The sequence below is a fragment of the Penicillium chrysogenum genome (assembly GCF_028827035.1).
Source record: "Penicillium chrysogenum strain IBT 35668 chromosome Unknown utg000004l_segment0_segment0, whole genome shotgun sequence".
Classification (NCBI taxonomy): Eukaryota; Fungi; Ascomycota; class Eurotiomycetes; order Eurotiales; family Aspergillaceae; genus Penicillium; species Penicillium chrysogenum.
The window spans coordinates 3,368,295-3,396,172 of record NW_026622752.1 but is presented as its reverse complement, the minus strand read 5'-3'; the positions used below and the strand labels follow the sequence as shown (position 1 = coordinate 3,396,172).

General features: G+C 49.9%; 11 protein-coding genes across 11 annotated transcripts; 4 read left to right on the top strand and 7 right to left on the bottom strand.

Moving 5' to 3' along the window:
• Positions 1–207, bottom strand: N7489_007249 (uncharacterized protein; the record flags this gene model as incomplete). Its single annotated transcript, XM_056712999.1, has 1 exon — positions 1–207. The coding sequence occupies one exon, from the start codon at positions 205–207 to the stop codon at positions 1–3; it is 207 nt and encodes a 68-aa protein (XP_056566714.1).
• Positions 208–823: 616 nt separating this feature from the next.
• Positions 824–1,699, top strand: N7489_007248 (SAP domain-containing protein; the record flags this gene model as incomplete). The annotated part of the gene is made up of 1 exon (XM_056712998.1): positions 824–1,699. The coding sequence occupies one exon, from the start codon at positions 824–826 to the stop codon at positions 1,697–1,699; it is 876 nt and encodes a 291-aa protein (XP_056566713.1).
• A 2,485-nt stretch (positions 1,700–4,184) lies between these two features.
• N7489_007247 (uncharacterized protein) lies at positions 4,185–8,745 on the top strand (the record flags this gene model as incomplete). The annotated part of the gene is made up of 2 exons (XM_056712997.1): positions 4,185–7,196; positions 7,237–8,745. The coding sequence occupies 2 exons, from the start codon at positions 4,185–4,187 to the stop codon at positions 8,743–8,745; spliced, it is 4,521 nt and encodes a 1,506-aa protein (XP_056566712.1).
• Positions 8,746–9,256: 511 nt separating this feature from the next.
• Positions 9,257–10,843, bottom strand: N7489_007246 (cytochrome P450; the record flags this gene model as incomplete). The annotated part of the gene is made up of 5 exons (XM_056712996.1): positions 9,257–9,407; positions 9,465–9,631; positions 9,688–9,917; positions 9,953–10,745; positions 10,793–10,843. The coding sequence occupies 5 exons, from the start codon at positions 10,841–10,843 to the stop codon at positions 9,257–9,259; spliced, it is 1,392 nt and encodes a 463-aa protein (XP_056566711.1).
• Positions 10,844–11,298: 455 nt separating this feature from the next.
• On the bottom strand, positions 11,299–13,454 carry N7489_007245 (annexin; the record flags this gene model as incomplete). The annotated part of the gene is made up of 2 exons (XM_056712995.1): positions 11,299–12,686; positions 13,154–13,454. 2 exons carry the CDS (start codon positions 13,452–13,454, stop codon positions 11,299–11,301), a joined length of 1,689 nt encoding a protein of 562 aa, XP_056566710.1.
• Positions 13,455–14,360: 906 nt separating this feature from the next.
• N7489_007244 (Zn(II)2Cys6 transcription factor domain-containing protein) lies at positions 14,361–15,647 on the top strand (the record flags this gene model as incomplete). Its single annotated transcript, XM_056712994.1, has 2 exons — positions 14,361–14,441; positions 14,493–15,647. 2 exons carry the CDS (start codon positions 14,361–14,363, stop codon positions 15,645–15,647), a joined length of 1,236 nt encoding a protein of 411 aa, XP_056566709.1.
• Positions 15,648–16,134: 487 nt separating this feature from the next.
• Positions 16,135–17,941, bottom strand: N7489_007243 (uncharacterized protein; the record flags this gene model as incomplete). Its single annotated transcript, XM_056712993.1, has 2 exons — positions 16,135–16,805; positions 16,843–17,941. 2 exons carry the CDS (start codon positions 17,939–17,941, stop codon positions 16,135–16,137), a joined length of 1,770 nt encoding a protein of 589 aa, XP_056566708.1.
• A 1,823-nt stretch (positions 17,942–19,764) lies between these two features.
• Positions 19,765–20,095, bottom strand: N7489_007242 (uncharacterized protein; the record flags this gene model as incomplete). The annotated part of the gene is made up of 2 exons (XM_056712992.1): positions 19,765–19,913; positions 19,972–20,095. The coding sequence occupies 2 exons, from the start codon at positions 20,093–20,095 to the stop codon at positions 19,765–19,767; spliced, it is 273 nt and encodes a 90-aa protein (XP_056566707.1).
• A 444-nt stretch (positions 20,096–20,539) lies between these two features.
• On the bottom strand, positions 20,540–20,827 carry N7489_007241 (uncharacterized protein; the record flags this gene model as incomplete). The annotated part of the gene is made up of 2 exons (XM_056712991.1): positions 20,540–20,687; positions 20,733–20,827. 2 exons carry the CDS (start codon positions 20,825–20,827, stop codon positions 20,540–20,542), a joined length of 243 nt encoding a protein of 80 aa, XP_056566706.1.
• A 2,044-nt stretch (positions 20,828–22,871) lies between these two features.
• On the bottom strand, positions 22,872–25,007 carry N7489_007240 (anion exchange family protein; the record flags this gene model as incomplete). The annotated part of the gene is made up of 7 exons (XM_056712990.1): positions 22,872–23,116; positions 23,176–23,599; positions 23,658–23,801; positions 23,860–24,063; positions 24,134–24,309; positions 24,372–24,727; positions 24,778–25,007. The coding sequence occupies 7 exons, from the start codon at positions 25,005–25,007 to the stop codon at positions 22,872–22,874; spliced, it is 1,779 nt and encodes a 592-aa protein (XP_056566705.1).
• Positions 25,008–25,529: 522 nt separating this feature from the next.
• Positions 25,530–27,774, top strand: N7489_007239 (SET domain-containing protein; the record flags this gene model as incomplete). The annotated part of the gene is made up of 7 exons (XM_056712989.1): positions 25,530–25,739; positions 25,805–25,891; positions 25,957–26,319; positions 26,377–26,421; positions 26,485–26,711; positions 26,786–27,347; positions 27,421–27,774. 7 exons carry the CDS (start codon positions 25,530–25,532, stop codon positions 27,772–27,774), a joined length of 1,848 nt encoding a protein of 615 aa, XP_056566704.1.
• Between the last annotated feature and the right edge of the window lie 104 nt (positions 27,775–27,878).

Here is a 27,878-nt window from a genome sequence, read left to right as displayed (position 1 = left end):
TTACTCAAAAAACCGCAGTTGCTTCACAGCTTCAGCCACCGGGTCAGCGACGGTCTCTTTCTCAGTTTCAGAAAGTGTAGGCCAAGCAGCTTCAAGAGTTTGACCTTTCATTCGTTCCATAAGAACCATATACCGGTTTTCATTGTCAACCCATTCACGCAAAACTGTTGGAACCGGGATTGCTGTGTGATGCGCGAGGTATTCCATTGTTTTGACTTCAGTTTTAGGAGGCCCATTTGGACGGTCTTTCAAGATCACATCCGAACCAATAGCCCATAACCCTCTCTGGCTGGCCCCATAGAAGAGTTTGATATGGCTAGAATAATGACACCGCTTCTGTTTTTCAGTGGACCAGCCACAAGCTGTGCATTCATTGTCAATATGTTGTAGGTCTTTCTGCCATATCTGTGGGCCTTAACAAACAAGTAAGGATTTAAAAGGGTCGCACCTAGCTGCCTTGTGGATCTTAGTATATATCCTCAATCGAAGGAATAGGCTGTAGAACATAAGAATATAAGAGAAATCGACAAGTCTATCAACTGAGGAGCTTCAAAAGAGGTGGATCTGGCTTTGTTGCCTGGTGCCTGGGTGGCCAATGGGATCATTCTAAATTGCTTATGTAATTATTGTAATTGCACCTGGGGACCTCCACTGGGTGAGATCGCGTCTCTGAGCGTCTTTCCTTCAACTGCCATTCCTTTGTTTATCACATAGTACGATATTTGGTCTGCTTTGAATATCAAACATCTGACCATCATAACAATCGCTCCTGCCACTACCCTCTATCTCCACCAATTGCAGCCTACCTATCTCCGATCGCAAAATGGCCACCGACTACAGCAAGAAGACCAACGCCGAGTTAGTCGAGATCCTTAAGACTCGCTCTCTCCCCCACACCGGAAAGAAGGCCGACATGGTATCGCGCCTCCAGGAAGACGACGAGAACAAGCCCTCCAACGCTCCTGCTGCAGCTCCTGCCGCAGCCAAGACCGACGCCCCCGAGGACGTCATTGACTGGGACGACGAACCCGCCGAGACAATTATCGAGCCATCCACAGAAACCGGTGCAGCTGCAATTGCTGCCGGGGGCCAGGGCGCAGTTTCCAACCCCGTTGCTGTTCCCAACCAGCAGCTTGACGAGAACCCCGCCACCACCGAGGACTTGAAGGTCGAGGCGACCGGCGCCATCGTTGAACCAACCACTCAACCCGAAGCCGCGACTGAACAGAAGCCCGCCGTTGATTACACGCGAGGACTGCCCCAGACCGATCTGGAGGCGGAACTGGCGAAGCGCAAGGCTCGCGCGCAGAAGTTCGGTATTGTTGAGGATGACGACACAGCGTTGAAGGAGGCTACGAAGCAGCTGGAGCGCGCTAAGCGGTTCGGTACTGGTGCTGAAGACGAGACTGGTTCGGCTGCTGGTGTAAGCCGTCTTGACCAGGCACTTCCTGATGAGCGCTCCCGTAAGAGACGCAATGACAACCGCGACCAGGGGGGTCGTGGAGGAAAGCGACGCGATAATGGACGCAACCGCAACCGTCAGCGTGGGGATGGAAACCGCAACCGCGGCGATGGGAACAGGACGAATGCTGGCGTGAAGAAGCCTAATGCCGGAGGGAACAGCGTCCAGAAGAATTGGAGTGAGAAGGATGTTGCGGCCATGGAGGCTCGTAAGAAGCGGTTCGCAGCAGCTGCTTGAATGTTTCCAATAGTTTGTTTGTCTGGTCTATGACTTCGGCTTCGGTTTCATCTCTTGTTCTTTCATCATGGGCGTTTGTGTGTTGATATGCTACTGGGCAATTTCAGGGTCAATCATTCCATTCGATTTGTTTTAATATATGTGAATGTCAATGAAAATGTATAAGTCTATGGAATTCATATTTTGTAGAGTGAAAATAGCCCTGTCCGTATATCCATATGTACAGGATGTAGGCAATCCAAGGGAGTAGAATAATACCCAGTTGCCAGGTGGTGTGTACAGTAGGAAACTGGAGATCTCTCAACTTCTCCATTTCCCATGTCCAAGCACAGACCTACAACATACCCAGATAGAACTCAATCTTAGGTTTTCTCGCGGCCCCCAGAAAAAATTCCCCGGTGACTGCGTGCGAAGTCAGCTGAAAAGTGCATTAGTCGCTTGTTCCTGCAGGATAGGCGTCGACCAGTACGACCAGTCACTAGGCGAGTACGGCCCAGTTTGTGATAGTGGGACCTCGAACTCTTCCTTTTACTACGGAGTATGAGAGTCCGAGAGTACATTTACATGGAGTACATACAATATGACAATTGCAACATACAACGTACACTGGTCAACGCCGCCCCAGACGCATTTCTCATTGTCATTCGTTGCTCCAATTGTCCGGATTAACGCCCTCCCCACTTAGGTCAGCGGCCTCCCCGCGAATGACAACCTACAGCGGGCTTTTTTTAGACGGTGGCTTCGTGCTAACATATGATTGTCGTCCAGGGCTTGTTCATTGCTCGATTATCCAGAGGGCCATCACAGCCCAGTGACTAGCGGGCTCCACTGCAGTCTCGAGACTCCACGGCTTGAGTATCGAACTCACCCCAGTCTAAAGACGAAATGCCCTCTGCGGACAGTTACTGGCTGTTGGAATCCTACGAGTCTAGACATTAGACTCAACTTTAAAGTCCCTTCACTTTCATCCCTGGAACCTTGAGACGTTCCCCGAAAGGTCCGGGACGGGCCTCAGTACCAAACTATGGATATCTATGGCCGTTGAGAAATTCAAGGGACTATGTCTCAGAGTATACGATATCAAACACAATGGATCGGTAGTGAATATGCGACTATTTCGGAAAGATGAAGCAATTTAGGGTGTCTTCTCTATGCATGAACCCTTGAAACCACGTTGGGAAATTCCCCGAATGACCAGGAAAGACTGGAGTTGCAACTATGTTGTAAAAAAAAAGAGAAAAACGAAAATCACTTTCGCGTCGATCATTTCACCATTTGGGGTTGAGTCGTTCGGCGTCTCCGAATGCGCTGTCCGAAAGGCCGGAGACGCGATAACCAGACTGGTTGCCAATACGAGTTTGTGCGCTAAACATATGTACAGTTCTAATCCTGCAGATACTCAGCTTGAGTCTATCGGCTGATCTGACATGCGAACGAGTCAGAAATTGTAGGGGGAACTTTTCAACGCTCAAGCCAGACATGAATGATAGCCCGGGTACGCCACGGGCTATACCATCGTCCTGTCACGTTGTTGCTATTTGCCGCGAGGGCCATACCGTCTAAACCAAGTAGCCAACAATAAGTCCGTGCTAAGGGAGAACCCTCGAGTGGACCGGCTTTTACCCTTTTACCTCCCCATGTGGGCTTTCTCGTGCGCGCAGTCGTCCAGATCCGGCCACTGGGGGATCGCCCTGACTAGTGAGTTAACTATTTGTAGAATTCCTTGACTTTGCGATGGGGGCGCTTCAGAAGCAACAACTTTCGCGTTCTTTTGACAGGTTCTAGGTCTTTACAGTTCTTGAATTCTTCCCGTCTTATCACAGTAGTCACATCGCTCTCTTGCCAATAAGATCCCCTGTGTTCTTTCTACATCGACATTGTGGTTTCAATGCATTTTTCCCCCACATCAGAGGGGGCAACCCCAGTCCGCACATAAATCTCTGGCATCTTGGAAATTCCTCGTCTCCGATCTTTTTCATCTTGACCTTGACTGTATAATTTATTTATTTATTTTTGCATTTTATCTCTGACGTGGCCAACGGAGACTGAAATTCAACGCCACGTACGGTGGCGAAGCAGCTGCAGGTTTATTCGATCCACAGTGAACTTTTTGAACTTTTCTCTACTGACGTCTGTGAGTTCAGAAGAACTTTTTCTTTTTATAATTCTTAATCCTTGCAATGTCTATTGACACTTGAATTTTTAGTGCGACTTTGAGATACCCTTTGTGCGCATTCCATCTACTTTCTACTTAATTCTATACCCCCACCAATGAAGCGCTAGGCGCCCATCAATATTGATATCTTCGTTGGACATGACTCAGATGCCGTGAGATGACATATTGAACATGAAGTTGGACCAAAGAGCTGATCAAGTCAGACAGCTATATACCCTAACGACGTGATGGTTACTATAACGAAGTACATGTACCCGCAGATCAATCACTTGTCCCTGGATTGGAACCGGGAACTTCACTCTGTACGCCATGTCGTACAGTTCTGGCCATCACATGCACGATGCTTCTTCAAACTTATCGCGTACCAATGTCTATGGCCGACCTTCGCGATCCCAAATTGCGAGACCAGTCGACCACACCCCTAGGAGCAGAACCTCGTCATTCTCAGATGCCGAAGTGACTGGCCCAGTATCAGCGCCATCGGCTATCAAGCGATCTACCAGTCGTGGAAATCGTCTGTCCATGCTTCCGCGCCCCAGTATTGGTAGCACAACCTCTCCAACTACGCCAGTATCTGCTTCTTCTCATAGTTCCACCCAGCCAATTTCCTCGTCGGTCTCGGCCCCGGTGATTAGCAAACCTTCACCCTCGCCTTTCGTTGCTGGACAACAATTGCCCCCGCAAAAACGAACACGGAATGTTCTTCGAAGGAGGGCACCGACAATAGGGAAACATGTGGAGCAATTGCACTCTGACAAGCTTAGCCTTGTTATTCCGCAAGAGCCTCACTCTCTCGTTATGAACAATGCCTCAGGACACGGAAATTCATCATCATCACTTTTAGGGCAATCGGCTTCCTTTTACAGACCTAACCACAAGAATGACAGTAATGTGGCGGTTAACTCGGCGAAGTCTAGCTTCAATGGCCCGGAGGAACTGGCAAGTCTTCGCACCACAGTTGATACGCAAAACTTGCCTGCGCCTCCGGCCCCCTTCTTATCGGCAACTAGCCCCTCGACAAGATACTCTGAGTCTCCGAGTATTTGGAGTCGCGGGTCTACCCCGACATCATTATCATCATATTCTCCCGGTATTACAAAGATTGGCCGCCTGAGACAACCGAGCCCGTCTCAAACGAGATTGCCTGTCTTCTCTCCTCCACTCGCACATGCAAGCCCTCAGCAAGAAAGGCCGGAGCTGAAGACTCAAAAGCGGGTACTTCCTACAAAATCTCCTGCCTCAAGCTCAGTGACAACCGTCAATGACCAGAGGGTGCCATCGTCTAAATCTCCCTCTACAGTACCCCGAGGCCCACCTTGCAGTCCGCCACCGAGAAAGTCCTCTGTCAACTTCAGCCCTCCAAAGTCTTCGGACATCGACGTTGGGCAGGCTCGGAAGGAAGTGGAGGAAGCCGAGAGGCGTTTATTTGACTCGCAAAGGGTTATGGCATATTCCCCCTCACGGAATACGGAGACACCACAAAGTCCACCACGACCCAGCAGAGATGGAACGCATCGCTTAGAGCTTGAAACATCCCCGATTGTCCAAAGCAATCTACGATATATTAGGACAACGGGCCACACGAGGCGCGAGTCGATAGAAAAGACACTAGCGACCCAACAGTCACATCCAACTCCAAGTCGGTCCCACGCTGTATCAACCGATTCGCTGCAATCAAGAAGCATCTCTGAAGTCCCTTCGCGCGATGGGGGATCTCCCCAATTGTCCAAAAGGACAACTCGGGCATCGACCAAGGAGACCTCCAAAGAGAAACCTGACCCAAAGCAAGTACCAACACAAAAACGGTTTGGCCTGTTCACAAAGAGGTCAAAGCCAGATATGCCAGAGAACTTAACTGAGCAATCTCGAGCCACTCGCAAGGGTCCAGCCGCAGGAACAGGCCATGAGGGCTATGGAAAATACGGACAACGCGGCCGCAAAGCAAGCGGTAGTAGTAGCAGCGGGACGAGGACCAGATCAACAAGCACGACACGGAGTGGTGCTAGCAAAGGAAGCCAATCCAGTCGCCCGGAGCTGGACATTGATGATTTTCTAATGAGCCGACTGGAACCTGTCATTATTAATGGTGGTGGACTAGACGGTGCATCGTTGTCGCGAACACAAAGCGAGCAGAGTTTTAGCAGTGTGAGCGTTGCGGCGACTTCGAACTTGCCTCAGCAATCTCTGCTATCATACTCGACTGGCCAGTCTACAGAATCCCTCGCAACTTCAACGGGGACATTCGGTGAGACTATTACGCCAAGCTATTCCAATGGCATCAAGCCGATAGAAAGCAAGAGCCCTGAGCGCCAATCCAACGCGAGTGATCGTCCAAATGCATCGAAGTCACGCATGCCCGTCCCAAGAGGGAAGAGACACGGCATGTTTGCGAACCCCGAGGCTGCTATCACAAATACGTCCCTTCCTAGCCACGAGCCAAGCACTGCCGCCTCACACCAACCGAAGCGTGCGCAAAGGATCCCCGAAAAGACCACCAAGCCTGAGCGGGCTGAGAAGGATGAGACGGAACAAGCCAAGAAAGGAAAAACATCCATGTGGAACTTCTTCCAGAAGAACCGCGCCAACGAACAGAAGAGCTCAGTTCCTCCAACGACTTCATCCCAAACCGCAAAACTTCATGCGGCGATCTCCCCGGTTCTAGACACTCGGCCCGTAGCCCACTACGCCATGGTGGACGCTGATTCCGACGAGCTCGACGAAATCATCAAGAACATCGAGGACTCGCCACCAACAGAGGAGGAAACTATTTTCCACCCCGTGGAAATCCCAAGAGGGTTGAGCATCAGAAAAAGAAAGCCCTCAATCCTGTTGCCATCTCCGCCAAAGATGCATGGTAAGTTTGAAAATGATGATCGCCCATCGCCGAGGACAGCCATGTTCAACCGCAACCTTATGGCCACGGAGCTCGAGATATCGCCTGAACAACGCCCGCGCTTGGCCTCCGTCGGTCGCATCCCACGGGTAGTTTCGCGGCGCGATAGACATCATCATCCCGCCATGCAGTCTTTCTCGCGTCCGTTCAGTGTCGCCGAATCGCCTTCCCTCACGATTCCAACGACAGAAAGCTCATACGAATCTCCACCTGTCACCAACGTTCCAGTTCCATTGAATCTGGGGATTGGTCCAAGCGAATCTTTTGACTGGGGTCATGGGTTCAATCCGACTTTTAGCGCTTCCGAAGAGACTAGCGCTTTGGAGTTTCTTGCCGGACCATTCTCAAACTATGAATTCCTTCAATTTCCGCCGAAGAAAGGCTCAACCTCATCGGATAGCTCTGGGGCTCTGGCTGCCGTTACAGCTGTACCCCCCGATTCCAGGTTCCCCGCCAACTGAAGACGAGGTGTGGAATGAGTACGATGATCTTATTGACCACGTCCTATCGCCAGATGAACCAAAGCCTGAGGAGACGGGAAAGACTGAAGAAGAGGACAGATTTGAACTTGCAACGATGGCGAGTAGGGCTCTTCAGGATGAGTTGAATAATGCCAATAATACTCAGTCAGTACCTGGTGGCAACTCAGTCCGCTCGAGTGGCAGCTCTGTTCATCTTCGCCGTTCTCAGATTGTCTCTGCCTTGCGATCGTCTACCGCTCCTTCGTCTCAACCGTCTTATAGTGATCTTGCTGCTGGGAATAGAGGCTCAAATGAGGAGAAGACCCAGCCGGCTGCGCACCCTACCGAGCAGCCTTCTTCGACAGATCAGCGCCGTGAACAGCAGTCGACGTTTCTCAACTCGCTCGCTGCTGTTCCTTCGCCTCGACTAAAAGTCCACCGGGAACAAGAAGCCGCGTCTTCGGAGCGTGAGTGGGACGCAGTGACACGGACTAATATGCGTTCCGCTTCGCTCATGACTAGTCGGTGGTTATCTTTCGGTCGAGTTCTTTTCAGCCCGGCGCATAATCACGTCAAGGCCGGAGGACAAGGCCGAATTCTTGTGATCGATGGACTGGGAAATGATGACTGGTCTTTCTACTGTTCCTTGACATATCCCGATGCCGAGGTATACAGCCTGGGTGGACGTCCTGTATCCGCGGCACCTCCCCACCCCGCTGCATGGCAGCCGCCTACCAACCACCACACTGTGTATCACGCAGGACTGGGCAACCCCCTCCCCTTCCCAAAGGACTACTTCACAGTAGTGGTACTACGATTCCCCGCCGTCTGCTCCGAGACCGTCCAAGGCAACATCATCCAAGAATGCAAACGTGTTCTCCGCACTGGAGGATATCTAGAAATGAGCCTCCTAGACCGCGACATGGTCAACATGGGACCCCACACACGTAAAGCCATCCGTCAGCTCAAAGAAACGACCTGTCTCTCGGATTCCACTCTCAGCCTGAAACCAGCCAGCGACAGCGTCCAACGCGAGCTCGGTGCCCATGGCTTCGACAGTCTCCGTCGCTGCATGGTTCGAATCCCAGTCGCAGGCATGGTCCTCCGATCCTCCGACTCGAGCTCATCGGCCCACTCCATTTCAACAGCCACCCCTTCCACTGCATTCTCGCTACCTACCATATCTGTCACAACTGCAGGTGGTAGCCAAAGCACGACAACTGCCTCTAAATCCCCCTCTAATGACGCGAATATCTCTCTCGGCGATTTGCTCTCCGATCCTTCCCCTTCTCCGGCAAACGACGAGTCAATTGCCAAGATCGTTGCCCGCGTCGGACGCTGGTGGTATTCGAAATGCTACGAGGATCCTGTTTTCTCGACCGGAAATACTGATCCCAGTATTTGGAATGACCGGAAGGTACTCCGCGAGTGTCAGAAGCGCGGTACCGGGTTCCGCATGCTCATTGCATACGCCCAGAAGCCTAGTGAGGTTCCGCGACGCACGGCGAGTGTGTAGTGGAACGAAATCACGATATAATTTGTTTTCCATCTTCATTTTGCATTTTGCGTTTCTTGTTTTATTCTCTGCTTCCTTGATGAGATCCATGATTGATTGATACTATACGCTGCATGGAAAAATACCCATATATATGCCTTTATGAAGTCTGATTGTTTTTGAGCGTTTGGAAGACATGGGCTTTGTGGCTTACGCTCAAGGCTTGCATTTGCTTTGCTTCTACTTGTTTTTATTTTCATTTTTTGTTCGATATGGCGTGCATGATGCTATGACTGATATGTGCCATAGAAGAAGATGTGTGTTGTGTGGGATTTCCATTGTACAAGCAGGACTTAATATGGATAATCAATTACTTTAATTAGAACCCCAGCTGATATCGGCAGTTATAAGACGCGTAGATACTACTGTGACGCAAGGAAGACCCATTCTTGTTGTGCAGAATCGATATATGGAGAGGATGTGTGCTGGACGTTCGATATACCTCGGGTGTTCATTTGATCTCATAACAAGCCTATACCCGCGTTAAATGGACCTTCAACGGCCCCTTTTCCCACATCAGGAAGTTCCTCTGATTGATCCAACCACGGGCTTCATCGGCAATCTCCATGTCAAAGTTGAAGATAATCAAGGCAAGGATTAGACGCATCTCGCTATATGCAAGACTGAAGCAACATTAGTATCGCTCGCTACTTCCTGTGGTGATCTACGCCATGACTTACTTTCTTCCAAGGCAATTTCTCGGTCCAGTATGGAATGGTTGCAATACCTCTCGACGATCATCTGCAAATGACGGATCACCCAGGAATCTCTCTGGGTGATATGTGTCGGGGTCCCTGAAATACTCTTCGCGCCGATAAAGTGCCCATTGGTGGATGGAGACAAAAGTCTTCAAAACACCGTCAGCAGGGACGAATATGTAGAATTCACGTCAATGAGACTCACCTCTGCCGGAACATATTCCCCCAAGATATTCGCACCGCCCTCAGGACACACACGAGGAAGACCGTTTGCAATCGGCGGGTACATGCGCATTGCCTCGTCGAGACATGCAAGCATGTAGGGCAACTTGTTAACAGAGATCAGGTTGATCTCCTCCTGGCTTTGAAACACAGTACGCACTTCCTCTTTCAACTTCTCGTAGGCAGTCGGATTCGTGAGGAGGAGGTATGTAGCTCCACTCAATTATTCTTAGCATATGGTTGAAAACTCACCAGTTCCTCCCTCTTCCTCAGTAGTCCCTCCATCAGGTCGGGTCGACCCTCCTCCTTTTCCATCCGACGCACCATCTTCTGTTTAGTGAGTTTCTTATGTTTCTCATGAGCCTCTTTCATCGACGCAGGCACCATTGATAACAGCATCCGCTTCACGAGCGGATAGAACGAGAGAGCTTGCAAAATAATTCCAACCCGACCAGCGTCGAAAATCCCCTTAATCCAATCGTCAAGATCTGATCCCTGAAGACAGCCAAATGGCTCACCAAACGCCAGGTCCCCAATAATATCGAAAGTGATATAGTTATACCAATCTGAAAGTACAACCGGATTACCAGACTCGCAAAACTCATGTAGTCGGTCAAGCAACATATCAACATAGGCCCGAATCATTGGCTCCTGTTGTCGCATTGCCTTTTCAGAAAAGCCGTGGGCCAATTGTCGGCGGAGACGCCCATGTTGCTCTCTGCTTTCGTTGACTACATGTGACGGCTCGCCGTCGACCGGACGGTAGAACCAGTTTGCCTTTGAGAATTCGGGTTTCCCTTTCTGGTGGCCCGTAATATCTTGCCAGGCGTCTGGGTGGGAGAAGGCTAGTTCGTCCGGCGCAATACGGACAATGTCGCCGTATCGCTTATGCATTTCTAGCATGTCAAATGGAAGGGTTCCGCGAGCAGACCGGTAGACGTATGCCAGTCGTGATATCTTGTGTTCTAATGGTCCCGGAAACCGGCTTAAGGGGTGAAAGAACACATTGTAGATCACCTTGGAGGCAATATATAATACGACCTGAGTGCGTTAGGAAAGTAAATTGCAAAAGGCATCGCGTGATGTACCGTAAAAAGACCTGTTACCAGCGCATGTTGCACATTGAAAATAAGTCCCATTCTGTGTCGATATTCGCTCGCAAGAAGAGTATTTCAGAGGCAGTCCGGTAAGTTCACTTGGGTTCTTATATGTGCATGTCTTGACCCGGACCGAGGTAGGTCTTGTTGACCATGGATAATGATATCTCTGTTACAGTGTCAGTGCCAATGGGATTAGGGGCTCCCGTTCCAACCCGAACCCGAACCCGAGCTCGATCATGTAATCCAATGGGGCGCCACAAGAGATACGAATACGACCCCCGTAGGACTATGGCATGGGGAAAGCAGAAAATAATCCTATTGGCTTCTCTTACTGTTGCACTCAGCACTATCTGTCTTGCGTAACTCACATTCCTCATTATCATGGTATCTCGAATCAAACGTAACCACCCATGTACAAGAGTTACCCAACGGTCATATTTGTACAGAAACAGAATAAAAGAAAAAGGAAAAGGAAAAGGAAAGAAAGAAGCCTTCTACTCAAGAAGAGCAACCATCAGCCGCTGGTAATCACTAGAAGTTTCGCTGCGCACCCGGTCAATCAAGTTCTTCCCGAACTTGTGCTTGTAAGCGCGCTTGACCATCTCCTTGTGGTTGCGATCCCAGTGGGCTCGGACAACACGGACAATAAGACGCTCGTCCTTGGTGCCCATGCCGCTCATGGATTCCTCGAGGAGAATAGCATCACGCATGGCAGGATCCGTAGCCGAGCGGAGCATCAGGAGCAGGGCATCTTCCATGTGGCCTGAGAATTCCTTCTCAATATGCTTCTCGAGGGGGATGTGGTAGCGTGATTCGAAGGTCTGGCTAATAGCGCGGAGCTCGGCATTGGACGCCTTGGCAAAGATTGCGCACACATCTGTGACGTTCTTTCCTTGCAGGGAGCGAATGTCTGTATCGATGGTCTGCGGGTTGATAGGGGTAGACTCTTCGTGGCGAGCAGCATGAAGGACAATGTTGAAAAGAGTAGACGTCTTGAAGGAGAGGTCGCCTTCGACGTCTTTAGCAAGCGAACGCCTGTGTCTCATTTCGTAGGCGGTGCGGATAGCGTTGATATCGGCATTGGATCGGCCGAGCAGGACCTCGTTGAGTAGCCACTCCTTTGTACCGACGCCATCGATTGCCGAGTGCAAGCTCTCGACATCATGCATAAGCGGTCCTTCTATCACGGCAAGTAGGCCGTCGCGGAACTCCCCGCCGGTCTCGGACTTGACATCCTTGTATAGATCGCGGCCGAGTTGCTTGGAATATACATCGCGGACAGCAGCCATCTGGAGCGGATCGAGTTGCGACAGAACCGCAATCAGGGCCTTCTCATCCGTGCCGAATCCCTTCATCGCTTTGCGAAGCGCATCTGCTTGGGGGCGGAAGTCACCTGGCGCTACTTGGCCAGGAACATAGCCGAGAGACGGTTGTGCCGGAGGGCCCTGTGGCGGAAAGGCGCCTCCAGGTGGTGGTGCGCCGTACCCGACAGGTGGTTGGCCTGGAGCGGGGTACCCGGGACCACCCGCAGGCGGTTGGCCTGGAGGGGCATAGCCATGCGGCTGCTGGCCGTATGGAGGTTGCGCGGGCGGAGCATGGTATCCATGGGGTTGAGGAGGTGTCGCGCCGTAAGGACCGCCCTGCGCAGGAGGGGCACCGTACTGGCCTTGCTGGGGTGGGGGATAGTGGCCCTGTTGAGGCGGGGGATATTGGCCTTGCGGAGGGGGATATTGACCCTGCGGAGGGGGGTACTGGCCTTGCTGAGGCGGGTATTGGCCCTGCGGAGGAGGGGCACCATAAGGCTGTTGATAGCCCTGGGGCGGAGGTCCTGAAGGAGGGCCTTGCTGGCCGTACTGGGGTGCGTACCCTCCGTACGGAGGTTCTATCGACTAAGTTAGCTCGCGCCAAGGCTCGAAATGCACTATTTGAGATGCGCTCACGGTTAGGTTGATAAGACATAATATGTAGACTGTGTGTAAGTATGCAGACCAAGAATGTCCGGGCTGACGGGGCTGTTTATATGTCCCTGCGCGGCTCCAGTGTGGCGCAGCGAGGTGGGGGCTGTTGGGGGCCGTTCACAGCCTTGCGGCTTCCAAGGTGATTTTCTCTTCGATACGAGAGAGTGGGCTTTTAATTTTCGTATCCATGGCTCTCCTCGTATAATTAAAGAATATTGCGTTGTTGCCTTGCCAAGTTCAATAGACTGCTTTTCAACCCCACCGGTGTTTACAAAATGGATAGGATCGCCAACTTGACTTCAATATCCCTTGGCTTATTTCAACCAGAGCTGCCACACGTCCCAAAGGTCCCGATTTCATCATCACAACTTCAACCATTTCCCTCCACCACCCACAATGGTCCCTTTCTTCACCTCGCCATCGCTGAATGGCATATCAAACCCGCCCGTGATCGCAACCCCATTCTTGAGCTTGATTTCAATCTGGTCCTTTTCTATGGGCAACTCTTCGAATTCTTCAGCTTCTTTGCGTAACTGGTCGGCTGAATCATAGGTAACATCGGCATTGGGAATAGAGAAAGACTGCCCAAAGCTAGTCAGGTTGCCCACGAAAATATACTGAGCGCCTTCGACTTCAAATTGACCAAGAACTCGTCCTTTGTCACTTGTCAGGGTTCCAGTTCCTTGGGGCATCTATTTCATAAGTGGATCAGTATGCGCTACCCATGAACATGGAAGTGTACTAGGTGCTCACTGTGGGGAGATCTTGCCAAAAATTCCCTGGTATTGGAATTGATGCTACGAATATAGGTGGCCATTCGATCATTTAAAGAGACTGGGCAAGGAAGAGCGGTCAGATTTCAGAGTCCCAAGGTGGGATACCGTGCAGTGCATCCGATGTCATATATGCGGGCAAGTGGAGAGCAGTGCTCGGCCTCCATGTTATGGATGGCGGTTCGTCTTATCGAGGCGCAGACAGCACAAAACTTGGTGCATATGCAAGGTGCAGCGCATACCAGAGATGCGGGGCTACGTAAGGGGTAGGGCTTCGACCACCCTATCCGGCCGATGGTCCTGAATATAAAAGTTAAAGAAAGTCACAAGCGACAATCCACCGAGCTGGAACGGCATGATTATCTACATCGACGTTATCTACCTAGGTAGATTCTGAAGGCTTGATTGACTCGAAAACTGGAGCTTCAAAAATCAAGTTCCTTGTAGGGATATGACCGGTTAGAGCGTGATGAATATAAATCTACGCTGCGTAAAGATATAGTTTAGATGAATTCCTGAACATTGTTTCGGTTCATGCTGAACATGTATGTTTATTACAATCTAGATATGGGTCTTTGAAGCCAGATTAATCTACTTTAGATTATATATAGCCTAGATTATGCTTCTTTCAATCCCCAAGATCGTGAGGTCTATGCTTCTGCCCCCACCAGAATTGATAACGCTAACTGTATTCGGCTAGCGCAGCCCCTTAGCATCTGAGATGGCATAAAATCGGCAGAATAAGGTCCTAGATTCCATCTCAATGGTGCAATTGATATTAGATACCTCTCAGGATCTATAGTTTCACGGTACTTGCTGGTTGAAATGGCCACGTTTCCTCCAGGCCGCCGTTCACACCGGAAATCGCGATCCGGGTGCTTACAATGCAAAAAGCGGAAAGTCAAGGTGAGCGATGCACCAGTTTCTGTTGAGGCCCAGCTTATAGCTCTATATTAGTGCGACGAGAGCCATCCACATTGCCGGAACTGTGAAAAGCACGGGGTGGTTTGTTCCTTTGCTAGTGCCCCAACTGTACTTTCCACACTACAAGCGGATCTATCAGAGTCACCTGTGTCACTACCTGCCCCAGAAAGCACTGTATCTGGACCATTTCAAACATTCCATGCCCCAGTACAAATCCCACAAGCCTTACCAAGTCTGTCCTCATTAGGACCATTCCCTTCCACATTGGCAGTTTTTGACCTGGAACTGCTGCACTATTGGACAACCTCAACCTGCTACACATTATCGCGAAGCCCCGCTGTACAGACAGTCTGGTGCAATGAAGCACCTCGCATCGGCTTTGCAACGCCCCCAGTATTGCGCACCTTGCTAGCATTTTCCGCCCTACATCTAGCTCGCTCCGATGAATCTCGACGCGTAGCCTGTCTTGCTCACGCACAAATGCACCACAGCACCGCCGTGAGAGAGATGATCCCGCTCGTCTCACCTCTCGCACCAGAAAATTCTGCAGCGCTTTTCATTTTCTCCTCCCTAACATGCATGTTCTCCTGCGCCAAGCCATCAGAAGAAGGCGATTTCCTGGTCCTCTTTGAGCGCGGCAATCTATCGGAATGGGCCCGTCTTTTCCGAGGGACAAAGACTGTTATACGTACCGGCGGTGCGGACCTTTGGACCGGGAGACTGGCACCGATCTTCACGAATGGATCTTACCTTGCTGCTGCTTATCGCTCGCGGCAGGCCCTTGAGCAAGGCAAGCCGCATGTTTGGGAGTTGCAGCAAATGATATGGAGAGAGTGCGCAGCTGACCCGTCACTTCGGGCTATCTATCAGGAGGCTGTAGATGAACTAGCTCGAACATTGGGTCTAGCTATAAGGCCTGTTATTATGCGGAGACTCGAGACTGCAGATGTCTTCCGGTGGCTGCTTGATGTCTCTGATGAATATTTAGACCTCTTGCGCCAGGAAGCCCCAATTGCACTCATTATATTTGCTCACTGGTGCGCGTCTGTTCGTCAGATCGAGTGGATGTGGTGGATGGAAGGTCTAAGCTCGCGCCTCATGACACAAATGTACTCTGTATTGGATCCCAAATACCGCGATTGGCTCCTGTGGCCACAGGAGATTATTAATGGGAGCCATAACAGTTAAATTAATCAGAATTCTAATCAAGTCCCTTAGGGGGAAAAAGCATCACCACCATAAGGTGAAAGAGCAAATGGCGCAGAAAATGGATTCATGTCAAGCATATACTGAGAAGAACTGCTAATCCTGCTGCCGGGTTATGTCTCTTTACATCTATGGACATCTAATTTGCTGTAATTTCTATTGGGACGCGTTCCCCGAACTGCCTAGACAATGGACGTCAATCTATGCGGCCTTCTTCGCACTTTTCACTACATCATTTCCCACTGCGCCCCATGGTTGGGAATAGATTTGAATGGAATGGGAAATGACTGCAGATGATTAAAGCTCAGAAGCGTTTCTTGACAGAGCCTTACCAAAAATATAATGTAAGATTGTGTGTGGAAGAAATGGATGTGCTGAGTCTATTGCTCACTCAGAGCCTCTTAAAAAAGTCGAAACGCTTTTCGGGACCATGGAAATGGTGAGGTACCAAAGGGTGGGTGATTTGGAGCTAGTGTACAGCTGCTGGGGACTTGGTCGGTTCCCGGTAGCCTATCTTTGGCTGTGGCAGAGGTTCTGACAACCCCGTTTGGTAGGGCAGGTCATCATCGATAACTAGAGTTTGCTCGTCGTTGAGTTTGGGGTCGCGCACGGCCAAGGCAAACGCCATGATCGGCACGCAGAGGCAGATACCAGTGATGGTGATACGGTGCTGGATATACTGGTAGGAGCGAACAATAGCCATGCGTTCAGGGGTACCCATGGGCCATTGCGCGACCGCGGTAAACGGATCCTTGTACGCAGAGGTGGCCAGGAGGGAGTTGATACCACCGAGTTCATGATGGAGCGAGGATGGTAGGAGCTGGGTCCAGATTGCCCCGGAGATTGTGTTTCCAATGGCAGACCCGACGTTGTATGAAGCCAGGAACGTGCCTGTCATAACGGCGAGGTGCTCATGCTTGATGTGAGCTTGCATCGACGCCTGAGCCGGCCATGAGAATAGTGCGCTGCCGAAACCTAGAAGCACCTGGCCTGCAACGACACCGACCTTGCTGTTGCCAGTAAGAGACCCGCGGTATCGGATGAGTAGGCCGAAGCCGACCATGTAAATGACGGTCCCGCTAAGGATAAAGACCTTGAGTCGCCGCACCCGGAAGACGACCAGGCCGAGGAGGGGGCCGACTACAACCTGGACGAAGGAAAAGAGAGAGGGAGATACGGGTCGCAGCGGTGACGTCAAAGTCGAATGCCACGACAAGGATCGTATAAAGGTAGTTTGCCTGCAGATGGTACCCTATATTCCGGGATATGGCAATCCCCAGCGGAGCCCAGACGGCTCGGTCTTTCATCAGAGTCATAGGAATCAAGGGACGGGGAGCCCTAAGTTCCCAGTAGATAAAGACTGGAACACAAAAGGCGCTCACAACAAGAGGCGCAATAATATGGGCGCTCTTCCATTGGGACTGGGCGCCCCCAGCAATGGTAAGCGGCGCGAGAAGAAGGGCCAAGATGGCGACGAGGAGGATGATGCCAATGATATCCAGCATCCAAAAAAGTTCGACTATAAAGTCTCTTGGGCCGAGAGCTTGAAGCGGGGTGCTGAATTTCTCCAAGGTGCCCTGCTTTTTGACCCGCCGTGTGACGGCCCAGAGGCTAGTTATGAGAGGAAGCGCAGAAACAGGATAAATGATGCACCACATCCCGATACCCCAGTGCCAGTCGGTAGCGGAAAGGACAGCATTGGCAATGTTGCCGCTAACCCATGTGGTGATAAGAGCTGGCGCGATAGGAGTGTAGCTGAAGAAAAGCCGTGAGCGGGTCGAAGTGAGGTCGGAAACAATGATTGAGTTAAGCGCCTTGATCATGCTCTGACCGACCTGGAATATGACGCTACCACCAGCATAGGTGGATACGTTCTTTGCGACGGCCTCGACGACAGTACCGACCACGTAGAGGAAGACGGAAAATGTCACTAACTCCACTCGACCGAAGATGTCGGCGATCTTGGCCGCCGTCGGCTGTGAAGCAGCGGCAACAACTGAGAGGATCACATTGATGGTCGAGAGGAGGGAATGCTCGCCAAAGGAGGAAGTGGCATATGGTTCATATGTGCCCCGCAGCAGATTGTCAAGGCCATAAGCGAAACCAATGATGAAGACGCTGGAGAATATGGCAATTCGTTCCACAACTGTAAGTGAAGTGTACAGGGCCTTCATGCGAGCTGCACCGGGCAACTTGGAGTCGCTTATAGAGGCTTCAGGGCATGGTGGGGGAACTGCATTGGCTTCCACGTTGGATGACTTGGAGGGGTCCGACATGACAGAATAGTATACACTATATTGAGCCAAGCATTTTTTTAACAGAGTAGCTAGGAGAATACCGAATATTTTATAGACTCGGCATCTTTGCGGCGAAGTTGCATTCGGCCATGTGTAGTGGGGTTTCCACGGCCAAAATTCGCTCGGGAACTCGGCAGAAAGAAAGATGCTAAACAAACGATTATATACATCGACGATTGATATATAGCCGGTTCTTGAGTATCCATATATTTCAGTAGTATGATTGGTTCCGCCCTCCAGCCCTCCAGGGCTGGCTACAACATACAGTCAGCCCTATCTCACGCGGTAACAGCCACACAACCTTGGAAGCAGCGTCTCCTTACGTAGGCAATCTACAGTTGCGGCAATATTATCGGGCATACTATAGATAATTGCTGTAATATAATAGAGAGCTTATTGAACGTTACCTTTCCGTTGAAAACTTTTGACATAGTAGGAGTGGGAAAATTCGCCGCTCGGCGGTGTTCGCCGGGCTCGGCCGTGGATTGAAGGTTGTAGTTTGCTTTGTCGCAATATCTATTTACATGAGCCATGATATGTTGGTACGTGTAGTATCCCCTATGCGTGCTAATCCATGGCTTTCCTAGCTAGCGATGGATGGTCGAAATCGGCGCCGTTGAAATCTTTACCCGGTTCTCGTCATATCCACCAAGGAAATCGACTGAAACGTGACGAGTATTGCTGGGCTAAAACAGCAAGACAAGAAAGACAAGAAGAGAGGAAGCAAGTGAAAGAAGTATAGTGGTAGAGCAAAGGCTCTCACAAGCTCTACCTCAGCATCTGGGACATCGGAAGGATTGACTAGCGGTAGATGATCCTGACAATATATAGTAACATGGTCATTCACTCGCTCACCCAATTCGTGACTTATTAGACTGTCTAGCTCCTGCCAATCCCGTAAATACCTAGTGTTGTGACTAGCCACACGAGCATCTCCAGACCTTGTTCCATTAACACAGGTCTGGTGACAAGCTGGGTGAAATCGTACTCTAAGAGTGGGTGTATTTCTGATCTGAACGTTATTCATAGTAAAAGTATTCAAGGCTCAGCGCCGCTAAGGTACTGCAGACCCATGGTAATTCTCATATTCTCAATAATTACATTGACGATACTGGACAAATGCTCAGCCAGGATAGTCAGTAGTCTCGGCGCTGAACGCCTGTTTCATCGCCCACTTCAGCATTTTCGCTCTTTCCAGTAGGAATCACCAGTTGCCAAGGGCCAACGAGTTCCTGTCCATAACACCCGCAGCAAAGCCGATCCTTCATGCGTGTGTTTCCCAAGAAACCCTCAGGATGCTCGTTTACCCAGTCATCTTTTGGTAGATTCAGTCCAGGTGCCGCTATCGTATATAGTTTGGGATCGCATCCCACTGGTGCTTGAACGCGTTGAACACGTCAGCTGCGAAGCCAACCCAGGGGTTGAACCTCCCACCTATCCATGGTGCTTTCAGTTCCCCAGCTACTGTTGCAGTGCTGGTAATGCCGGAGTTGATCATGATCATAAAGTCGGGAATGGGAGAGTAGTTCGTAGGTTCGCACTTCGCACCCCTCAATACAAACCTACCCCGTACAGGCTTCTTGTCTTCCTGTCACGGGTCCTTTTTCAGCTCGGCTCTGAGATGGGTTGCTGATGTGTTGCTCTCCATGGCTGCCCAGTTCTCGCTTGCTTCGTAGCCACTGTATGTATGTGTCGTTAAACCTGGCCACAGCGATGAGCAACTCGTGCCTGCCTTGCCAAACGATGAAGCGGTGCCTACCTAGATACATATTATGACTTTAGCTCATCCAAACGGCCAGCCTTTAATCAATAAAAATGGGCTCCTGCCAGGTGCAAGTGGCTGTGTCACATTTCAACCATGCGATCGCTTCGGTGGCTTCCCGCATCTTGAGAATGGCTCCGTTATCGACGTCGTCGACAGTCGTTTCCTGGGGCTGGCGCTTCAACCCAACTGCAAGGGTCTGGGTAGAACCTTCTGACGACTGAATCACGAATCCGTGCCTCCGTACCACAAAGCTGCTGTTCCAAAACCTTCACCTGCGCTCTCATCTGATTGATTCTCTTGCTTCGGCCACATCTGTTGTTGGTCAAACCAACAACACTGCTGCTGCTTGCAGCAGATACCAAAGCCATGCACGGGGACTACTCAATGTTAGCCTCCATACTCTGTCGTAGGAGACTTCGGGTGGGTCAAGTACACTTTGACGGCTATGGCAACATTGAGGTTGGGTTCGATCCATATATGGATGCCTCGCCATAACTTTGCTCCTGTCCGATATGGCGACTTTGACGACTACCGTAGGCCTGGGAGTGCCAGTAGGGCTCTTCTTTAGGCTCACCCCATGTTTGGCTGTTTTGGTTTCGATGCAAAGGGAGGGCCATGGAGGGTGGGCTCAGCCACAGGTCGATATTGACTTCGTCGTAGGTAATAACCGCTCAAGCCCTATGGGTTTAAGCCCACTACCAATAGGTGTCCCAATACCATTGACATTTGCTGATATGTATGGGTGAGCACCTTGATGATCAGAGTATTCGTAGCTGGGTTGAAAGTAGACATGATGTCTGGACGGGGTAGAATCACATCTTCCATGTTATCAACAGTACGAGAACCGACGGGTGGATTCTGGTGACGCAATTCTGATAATAGAGGTGTGCGTCTAACTGCAAGGCTAACGTGAGGTTCGTGTCGATGACTTCCTCGGGGCCAAGGTATACTTGAAACCGTCTTTGGTGTCATGAGAATATGGGGGATGGAATTTCCTAAACTTACCTGCTGAGACAGCATGCCCCTGTCACAACAGCAGCGGAAACCACGACAACACTTCCAACTAGTTGGAAGAGCTCGTCACACCAGTATGCGGCCATTGCGTGAGAAACACGCATAAAACGAGTGACGACATAGCCATTGCTTTCAATTTAAAAACGAGAAAGGAAGACGAGCAAAAGAAAAGGGAAAAGAAAAACAATAAAAGAAAGACAACGAAAAGAAAAGAAAAAGATGGGAAGATGGGAAGATGGGAATAAGGTGAGAATGACAAGAAGTGAGAGAGAAGTGAGAAAGAGGAAGAAAGGACATGAGGGGCAAGTGAAGTCTTCTCAGGCACACATGCTCCTTTTAAATATATAAACCACCTTCCCTCCTGCATTAAATTCTTCCTGCCTAGGTGGACCTATACACACATAAGATAGCCACGGATTATACCGGTTCACTCAAGCATATTCTATCAGATAGTAAAGCACAAAATGGGAACACGCAACTTGTCTCATGTCTCAAAATGAAGCTCAAAGCCATCTGCCGTATGATTCAGAGACAGCGGGAACTCTCGGGCAAGTCAGAGGAGAAGAGAATAAGGAATGATATTTTATCCATGTACATACTTGTATGCCGCAAGCGAGTTCTCCAGGGCTGAATTCAGCTGGGAGGCCTAACCAAACAGGCGTAGGCATCCCATCTCAAACAAAAATAAACTAACGCCAGGTAGCCCGGGATGCTGATGCATCGTCCAATTTCACCGAATTTGGCATGATTTCTCTGGCCTTGGTATTAAGCGACTAAACTGCCTAAAAGATAACATCAACCAGTTAGATATCGAGACACTAAATCCCAGCGGGACTTTCTTCATATTTAAAGTAAGAGAGACCAAAGAAGGGAAAGGAATGCACAAGACAAAAGAGCATACTAACAATACTATATTGCTGTAGTCCAAAATGAGTAAAACCTTCATGCGCCCCCGCAGGTCCGCGATAGTTCACTTCGTATGTTTTGAAAGGCGAGCCAAAGAAGAAAGGCACCTTTTCTCCGGGCCGACGTCTTAATTCCGCTTCTCGTTCTCGAACTCGTCGACCGTGTTCTCTATTCCGGCGTTTCCTCGCTTGTCGTTTCTTTCGCTCTTCTGATATGGTCGAAAATTTGCGAAATATATCGCTCAACCAGCCCATAGTCAACCAGTTTGTGTCCGCTTTGGGCCGACTGATTTTCAGGTGATAAATTGTCAGCGGGGTGGATCACAAAAAGAGTGTCCACGATGATATAGAGGTGAAATATGCAGAGACTGGAAGAGAGCTTGGAAGAAAGCGCTTGCTTACGCTTGATCGTTTTGGCCCCCAGTGCCAAGACAGACATCCTAGTCCATGTTAGGAAGTCGCATATACCTATTTGGGTACAGTACGACCATGTATGTTACATACTGAAATAGATTACAGACTTGTAATTATACGGTAAAAGGGTTGGCTTTATTTAGCATTCCAACCGTGGAAGGCGCAAAAAGCTGAGTATTACATATTGAAATTCGCTCCTAGAGGCCTGAGGTCACAGAATTACTGTCCACATGGAGTTCACATAGTTCACACCTCGGGAGCACCCGACCCAGGACCTGATTATCATACAAGCTTAAAGATGGCCCTGGATGTTCCAACCCTGGAAGGTTCCAACTTGCCAGATTCACAAGACCAACGTCTCTTTGTCTGGTTCGTATTTCCGTACGACTTGAGTACTGCGCTGTGAAATACTCAGTGAGCAGGACCCTGAACACCCTCATAAAGCGGCAGCACCATACTGCTACATACATACATATGTATACTAAGCCTTTAAACCACAAACTCAAAGTGACCGGTTGACCGCAAAACCCACGGTCAGCAATAACTAATTAACATCGGTCAATCATCGCACAACTTCCAAGACAATAATCTCTCTTGTGACAAAGCGCAAAACTTTATATATTACTCCTTAGCATACGATGTTGAAAGTAAATAGTTTAACAAGGCTTAAAGCTTTGCGATAAATCCTGCATGCTAACCCCATATTGTGTTCAAGCAAAGTGGTAAGATTGATCTTCTTTAACCCCTTGAGCATGCTCGAGAATCAGCGAGTCCCCAATGTTTGGGGGATATAAACATGACCTCCATGACCTTAACGATGAATGCTGCCAACTCTTTGTCTATCAATTCCCATCTTCTGCTCCGAGTGGCGGCGCTCAATTCCATAGTCCTGAACACGCTTCTCTCCGGGGAATATGGGTGGTCCACCAAGACTGGCTAGAACGGCCTTATTGTTGGCCGTCATATCATCTAGTACATGGAGTTCATCCCCAGAAAACCACCTAGGAATGACGAAGACCCTAAATGGAATTAGAGCGATGATCAGCACGGGAAAGCCTGGGAAATAGGACCCTGTTAGTCACTTTCATAAAGCCAAACGGGAGGAGAGAGGATACCGATAGCAGCAATTGTCTCGGAGATGGCAACGCAAGCCGCAACCGCAATGAGCTGACACAATATCCATAGCAAGATCTTGCGGTTCCGCACTTTCAGCAGAGGTTCATCACGTTGCACAAAGCGGTTCTCCCGAATCAGGTAAATCGCTTTTTGCATGATGCCGCTAGAACCAACAGAGCCCCATCCAACAATGAAAAACACGCCTGCGAACACCGCAGCAGGCATGGTGTGGAGAACGATCAAGAGAGGTCCAGTCATGGTTCCGATAATAGCCAGCCCCATGACGAAATGCGATATGCGTTGTTCTACCACTGCAGTTGCCTTCACCACCGGACGGCGAATCTCGGCCCCTTCTCCTTCCTCAGTTGGCACAATGCAGAGGTCCGTCTCGTAGACTGTCAATGAATCTGTGTGTACGGGCGCCTGGAACGAGTCATTAACACTTAGGAACACGATTGAAGACCGAAGCGGGCTTTCGTACTTGCGGAACCAAACCGTTAGGGAAAGGAATACCAATGATGCCCGAGATAAAGGTGGTACATCCGAGAAGAAAGAAGTCCCAATGAAATCCAGCAGGCTTTTTCAATGGGAATTGCCGTGCTTGTGCTGTCAAGCTACTGACGTTCTGTCTATAAGTTAGCACCATAGCTAGGAGTGAGAATACCCCGGATAGCGTCTCATACATGATCATAGTAAAAAAGCAACATAATCAGGAATCCAAATGGCAGCGCCACAAAGATCCATTTAGCGTCCAGTTCCCAGAAGTGAATCAGCCAGCCTCGCGGCTGCGTTGGGTAGAAGGCTTTGCTGATAGGGACACGGGTCATATCCACTGCTTTGAGAGGGCCAGGGATGTGCGAAAATCCCACCCAGAAAATGGTGCCGATCTATGAAAGGGAAAGAGAACAACTGTAAGTGAACCTGCGTGGCGGCCGGACGGATTAATGCTCTACATACCACATATGCATAATCCGCTAGTAAACCCCGAAAAGCAGCCGTCCAGACGGTACTTGACCCGATGATCTCCAGACTGTAGATCGTCAAGAAATAGAGGATTGCGATCATGCAACTCACGAAGCCGGCGGCAGACCCTTTGCTGGTGAACTCGCTGATCAATTCCTCCACACCCTTGCCTAGTCTCTTGGTCAGTAATTGTTCTTCTCGGCTTGAGGAAGTAGTGTTTAGCAAAACTGACTGATGTAAATGGTCCCGACATAAAAGCCGAATGTTTCACTAGAGAAATCCGTGGCGTAGCGCATGTAGTCACACATGTTGCACAGAGCAACAATCCAGTGGAATATGGCTCCCCAGATACCAACCCAACACATGAATTGGGGGTAAATTGAGGGGTCATAGATTTTTATGATGTCGTATATGGTGTAGTTGAACAAAGAGATCAACCCCGTGATGCCGACGATGGTAAGTGGCTGCACTGCAAGGATGCTGAATACCATCGCCGCCAGGGCAGATGAGAAGAGTGCTTCATTGATGCCGTAGAATTCACCAGTTCTCCGGTGCATATCCAGCGTGTAGGCTATGGCTGGAAGCATACTAGAGATGTATTAGCCTTGAGTTGTATCGCAGGGCTGGGGTAAGCATACTTCACAAAGTACATGCGAACGATGCTGGCGACCGTTCTGTACGTCCACGCATCGCGAATATCACTCCAGTAGTAAGGAAGACGTCTCCGGACATCATGATACATCCCTCTTCCAATTCGAAGGATACGTACGCTTTTCCACCCTGTGATGTTATCATAAGTATAGGAAGCAACTGACTTTACTCTTCCTAGAGGCGGAGAAGGCGCCTCGGCATGCTCGGGTGTCGACATGTTGGGGCTCTGTCAAGAGATGCTATGAAGGAGAGGGTGAAAAGAAGAGGACCGTCGTAGGAGAGGATGGGAACGGCTATATAAGAATTTCACCGGCGTTCTCCACCAACCTTCAAAACTCAGGTATTGAAGCTAGCGTCGTCTGTTCTCGGTGTCGGACTCCACTAACCTACCCGACATTTCTTGCCCCCTTTGCCTTCTGATCCTGAGAATCTTGTCTGCTCTCTACATAGGCCAGCACGGCTCGCTCCATAGTACATATAGACTCGCTATCCGGTTATGCGGCACAGCATAGTCAGTAGAATTCCCACAGATTATATGTTTTCTATATTCCTCTATCAGAACAATAAGAGCCGAAAGAAAAACCCTATACGTCACGGTGAGGTTGTGCCAAGCCTGGAAATTTAGGTTTTCAGATGGTTGAGTCAGCCCGTTCTGCCCGGGCAGAATCTGTGGCGCGGCAACTTGTCGAACTATACCTGACCCCGTGGTAAAAAAGGACATGGTAACTACCACCTTACAATGCATCCTATCGTGCACCACCCGGTCCTGACGAAGCTGTCGGATTTGTTTGACAATACATATTTTGCGAGTCAGCTCGCCTCTATACTCGCGTCTTTCAGTCCGCACGATGGTGTTTGCCTGCGTATTGACGCAGTAGTATGCGCTTCGGATCGCCCCGAGTCGAATATCTCGAAAGACATCACGAGTAACGATAAGTCACTTTCATTGGTATGAGAGAATTGGCAAACCTCTTAGACTAGCCCCCACCAATTAACAAATTTATTACTTCCTAGGGATGGTTGAGCGTTGAAAACAATCAAAATTTGACTACAACGCCGAGCCAGGTTACCTCATTGACCTCATTGAAGTCCCCAGCATCGGTAAGTTTTCGGAGTTTCGATATATCAAACGCAATCAAAGACTAAGGTGGAGACACTTGGAATAGTCAAAGTTCGATTTACAATCCATCCAGGGGTATCCGGCGAACTCTCAGTCCGCGTCCAAGGATGGCTGTGACAATGTTAGACATAAGACTGTCAGTGGGCTACGACCGTCAAAGTCATCTGCCATAGCAGTGGAAACAGAGGAGTCAGATAGCGATCCCGACACCGGGAGTCGTCTGCGGCCATCCAACGTTAGAATCGAACCGTCTGTTCGACAATTCCACAGCGATACCCGCTTTCCTCAACGCAAAAGGCCTAGGAAGGATGCAGCTACTCCCGCCTTGCAGCCCTCTTCCGTAGATAAATTCATTGCGGGGATCTGGCGGCAGGTGCATTCTCCAGTCACATTGAGTGTCTCGTTTCCGGTGCGTGTTCCATTCAGGTGAAGCCGGTCAGGTTTACCATCGCTAAGTGAAGTGCAGGACCGTAGACCAGAATTCAATCTCGGGACTGGTGTCAGTGAAACAGTACGTGTGAATTCTGGTCAGCCAAGCAATGAGTTTGTGATATACTAATAGCGATGGTTCTAGGTTTTTCGGGCAGTCAATGGTTTGTGCAAGAAATATTGTGACCAGAGCCGGTCATCGCGGGCCCTTGAAATAATACTGCAAGCATACTGGGTGGAATGCTATGAAGCACGAATTGCATCAATTCGACTCGAGTGCCCTCACTATACGAACGCCGAAGCTCGGATGGCAGCCCTGAAAGAAGCCTGCAGCACGTTAACATGGCATGAAAAGGAGCTCAGAAATAGAATGTAAGTCCTTCTTTCGATTCATACTTCGTCCGCCCATACTTTTACGTCAGAACTCATTGCTGATTGATCCCAAGGGCCGTTTGGCGTGGCTACAAAGAAATTAAAGATTCCGGCGGTTGGGCTAGCTTAATATTTGCCGGGTCCGGTATTTACCGAATTTGCAAATATAGGATAGGCTTTGATAACGGACTCATGCCTCGGCTGCGCCACATCGCTTCGAGCCTTGAAGTGGCCGCAGATACTCTTCACCCTGGTTGGCGAGATCTTCTTCGAGTCGTTAGCCAAAATGGGCCCTGTCGATACTCCGGTCACCCTCATGAATGGGTCACGGTAGATAGTGGGCCAGCATTGCCACTTGGAACCACCTACTCCCATCTGGTATTGCCGAACGGCTTCAATTACCAGTTCGTGGATGACTGCGTGATCGATCAGAATGTGTTCGGTGGAAATGACCCTCGACGCGAGCTGGGAATTGACCCCAATATTTGTCAACTGTGCAAGGAAAAGCAGACCGACGATGTGGTCTCCAACCAATGTTCTTGCTTTCCGGCTTTGTTTGGTGGTGTCCGTTATCCTCCTCCTGTCCAGTTGTATAACACAACTAATGGGAAGAATAACGGGGTGATCGCCCGCTGTGTACGTTGCTAACAGATACCCCTCCCAGTCCCTGCACACTGCCCTTCAAACAATGGTCACTGACATCTGGCAGGAATTCGACCGAGGCACAGCCATTGCCGAGTTCGTCGGACTCGTCACTCGAGGAATTGACGGTGTGGACGTGATGATGGGCGGAACCCCCGAACGACCATATCAGGTCTTCCAGGGTCAAATGGGCAATTTTACTCGCTTTATCAATCACTCGTGTCGGCCTAATACTCAGTTCCAGAAGTTCTATTGGCGTGGGGTAGAACGCATACTCGTGGTATCTCGCGGAGTGGCCGCAGGGAGTGAAATCACGGTCGATTATTCGGATTCCTACTGGAGGAAGCTCAGGAAGAACTGTTTATGTGGGGAGACAGGCTGTCGTTTTGCCAATCAGCTAGAGACCTACCCGGCAACTTGAGCATTTCTGATTAGAATATTACGTTGTCATTTTCATACTGAGTGCACAGGCAGGTGAACGGGGGGCCCACTATCTCATTCGAAATGGTGTAAGATGTCGAGCTT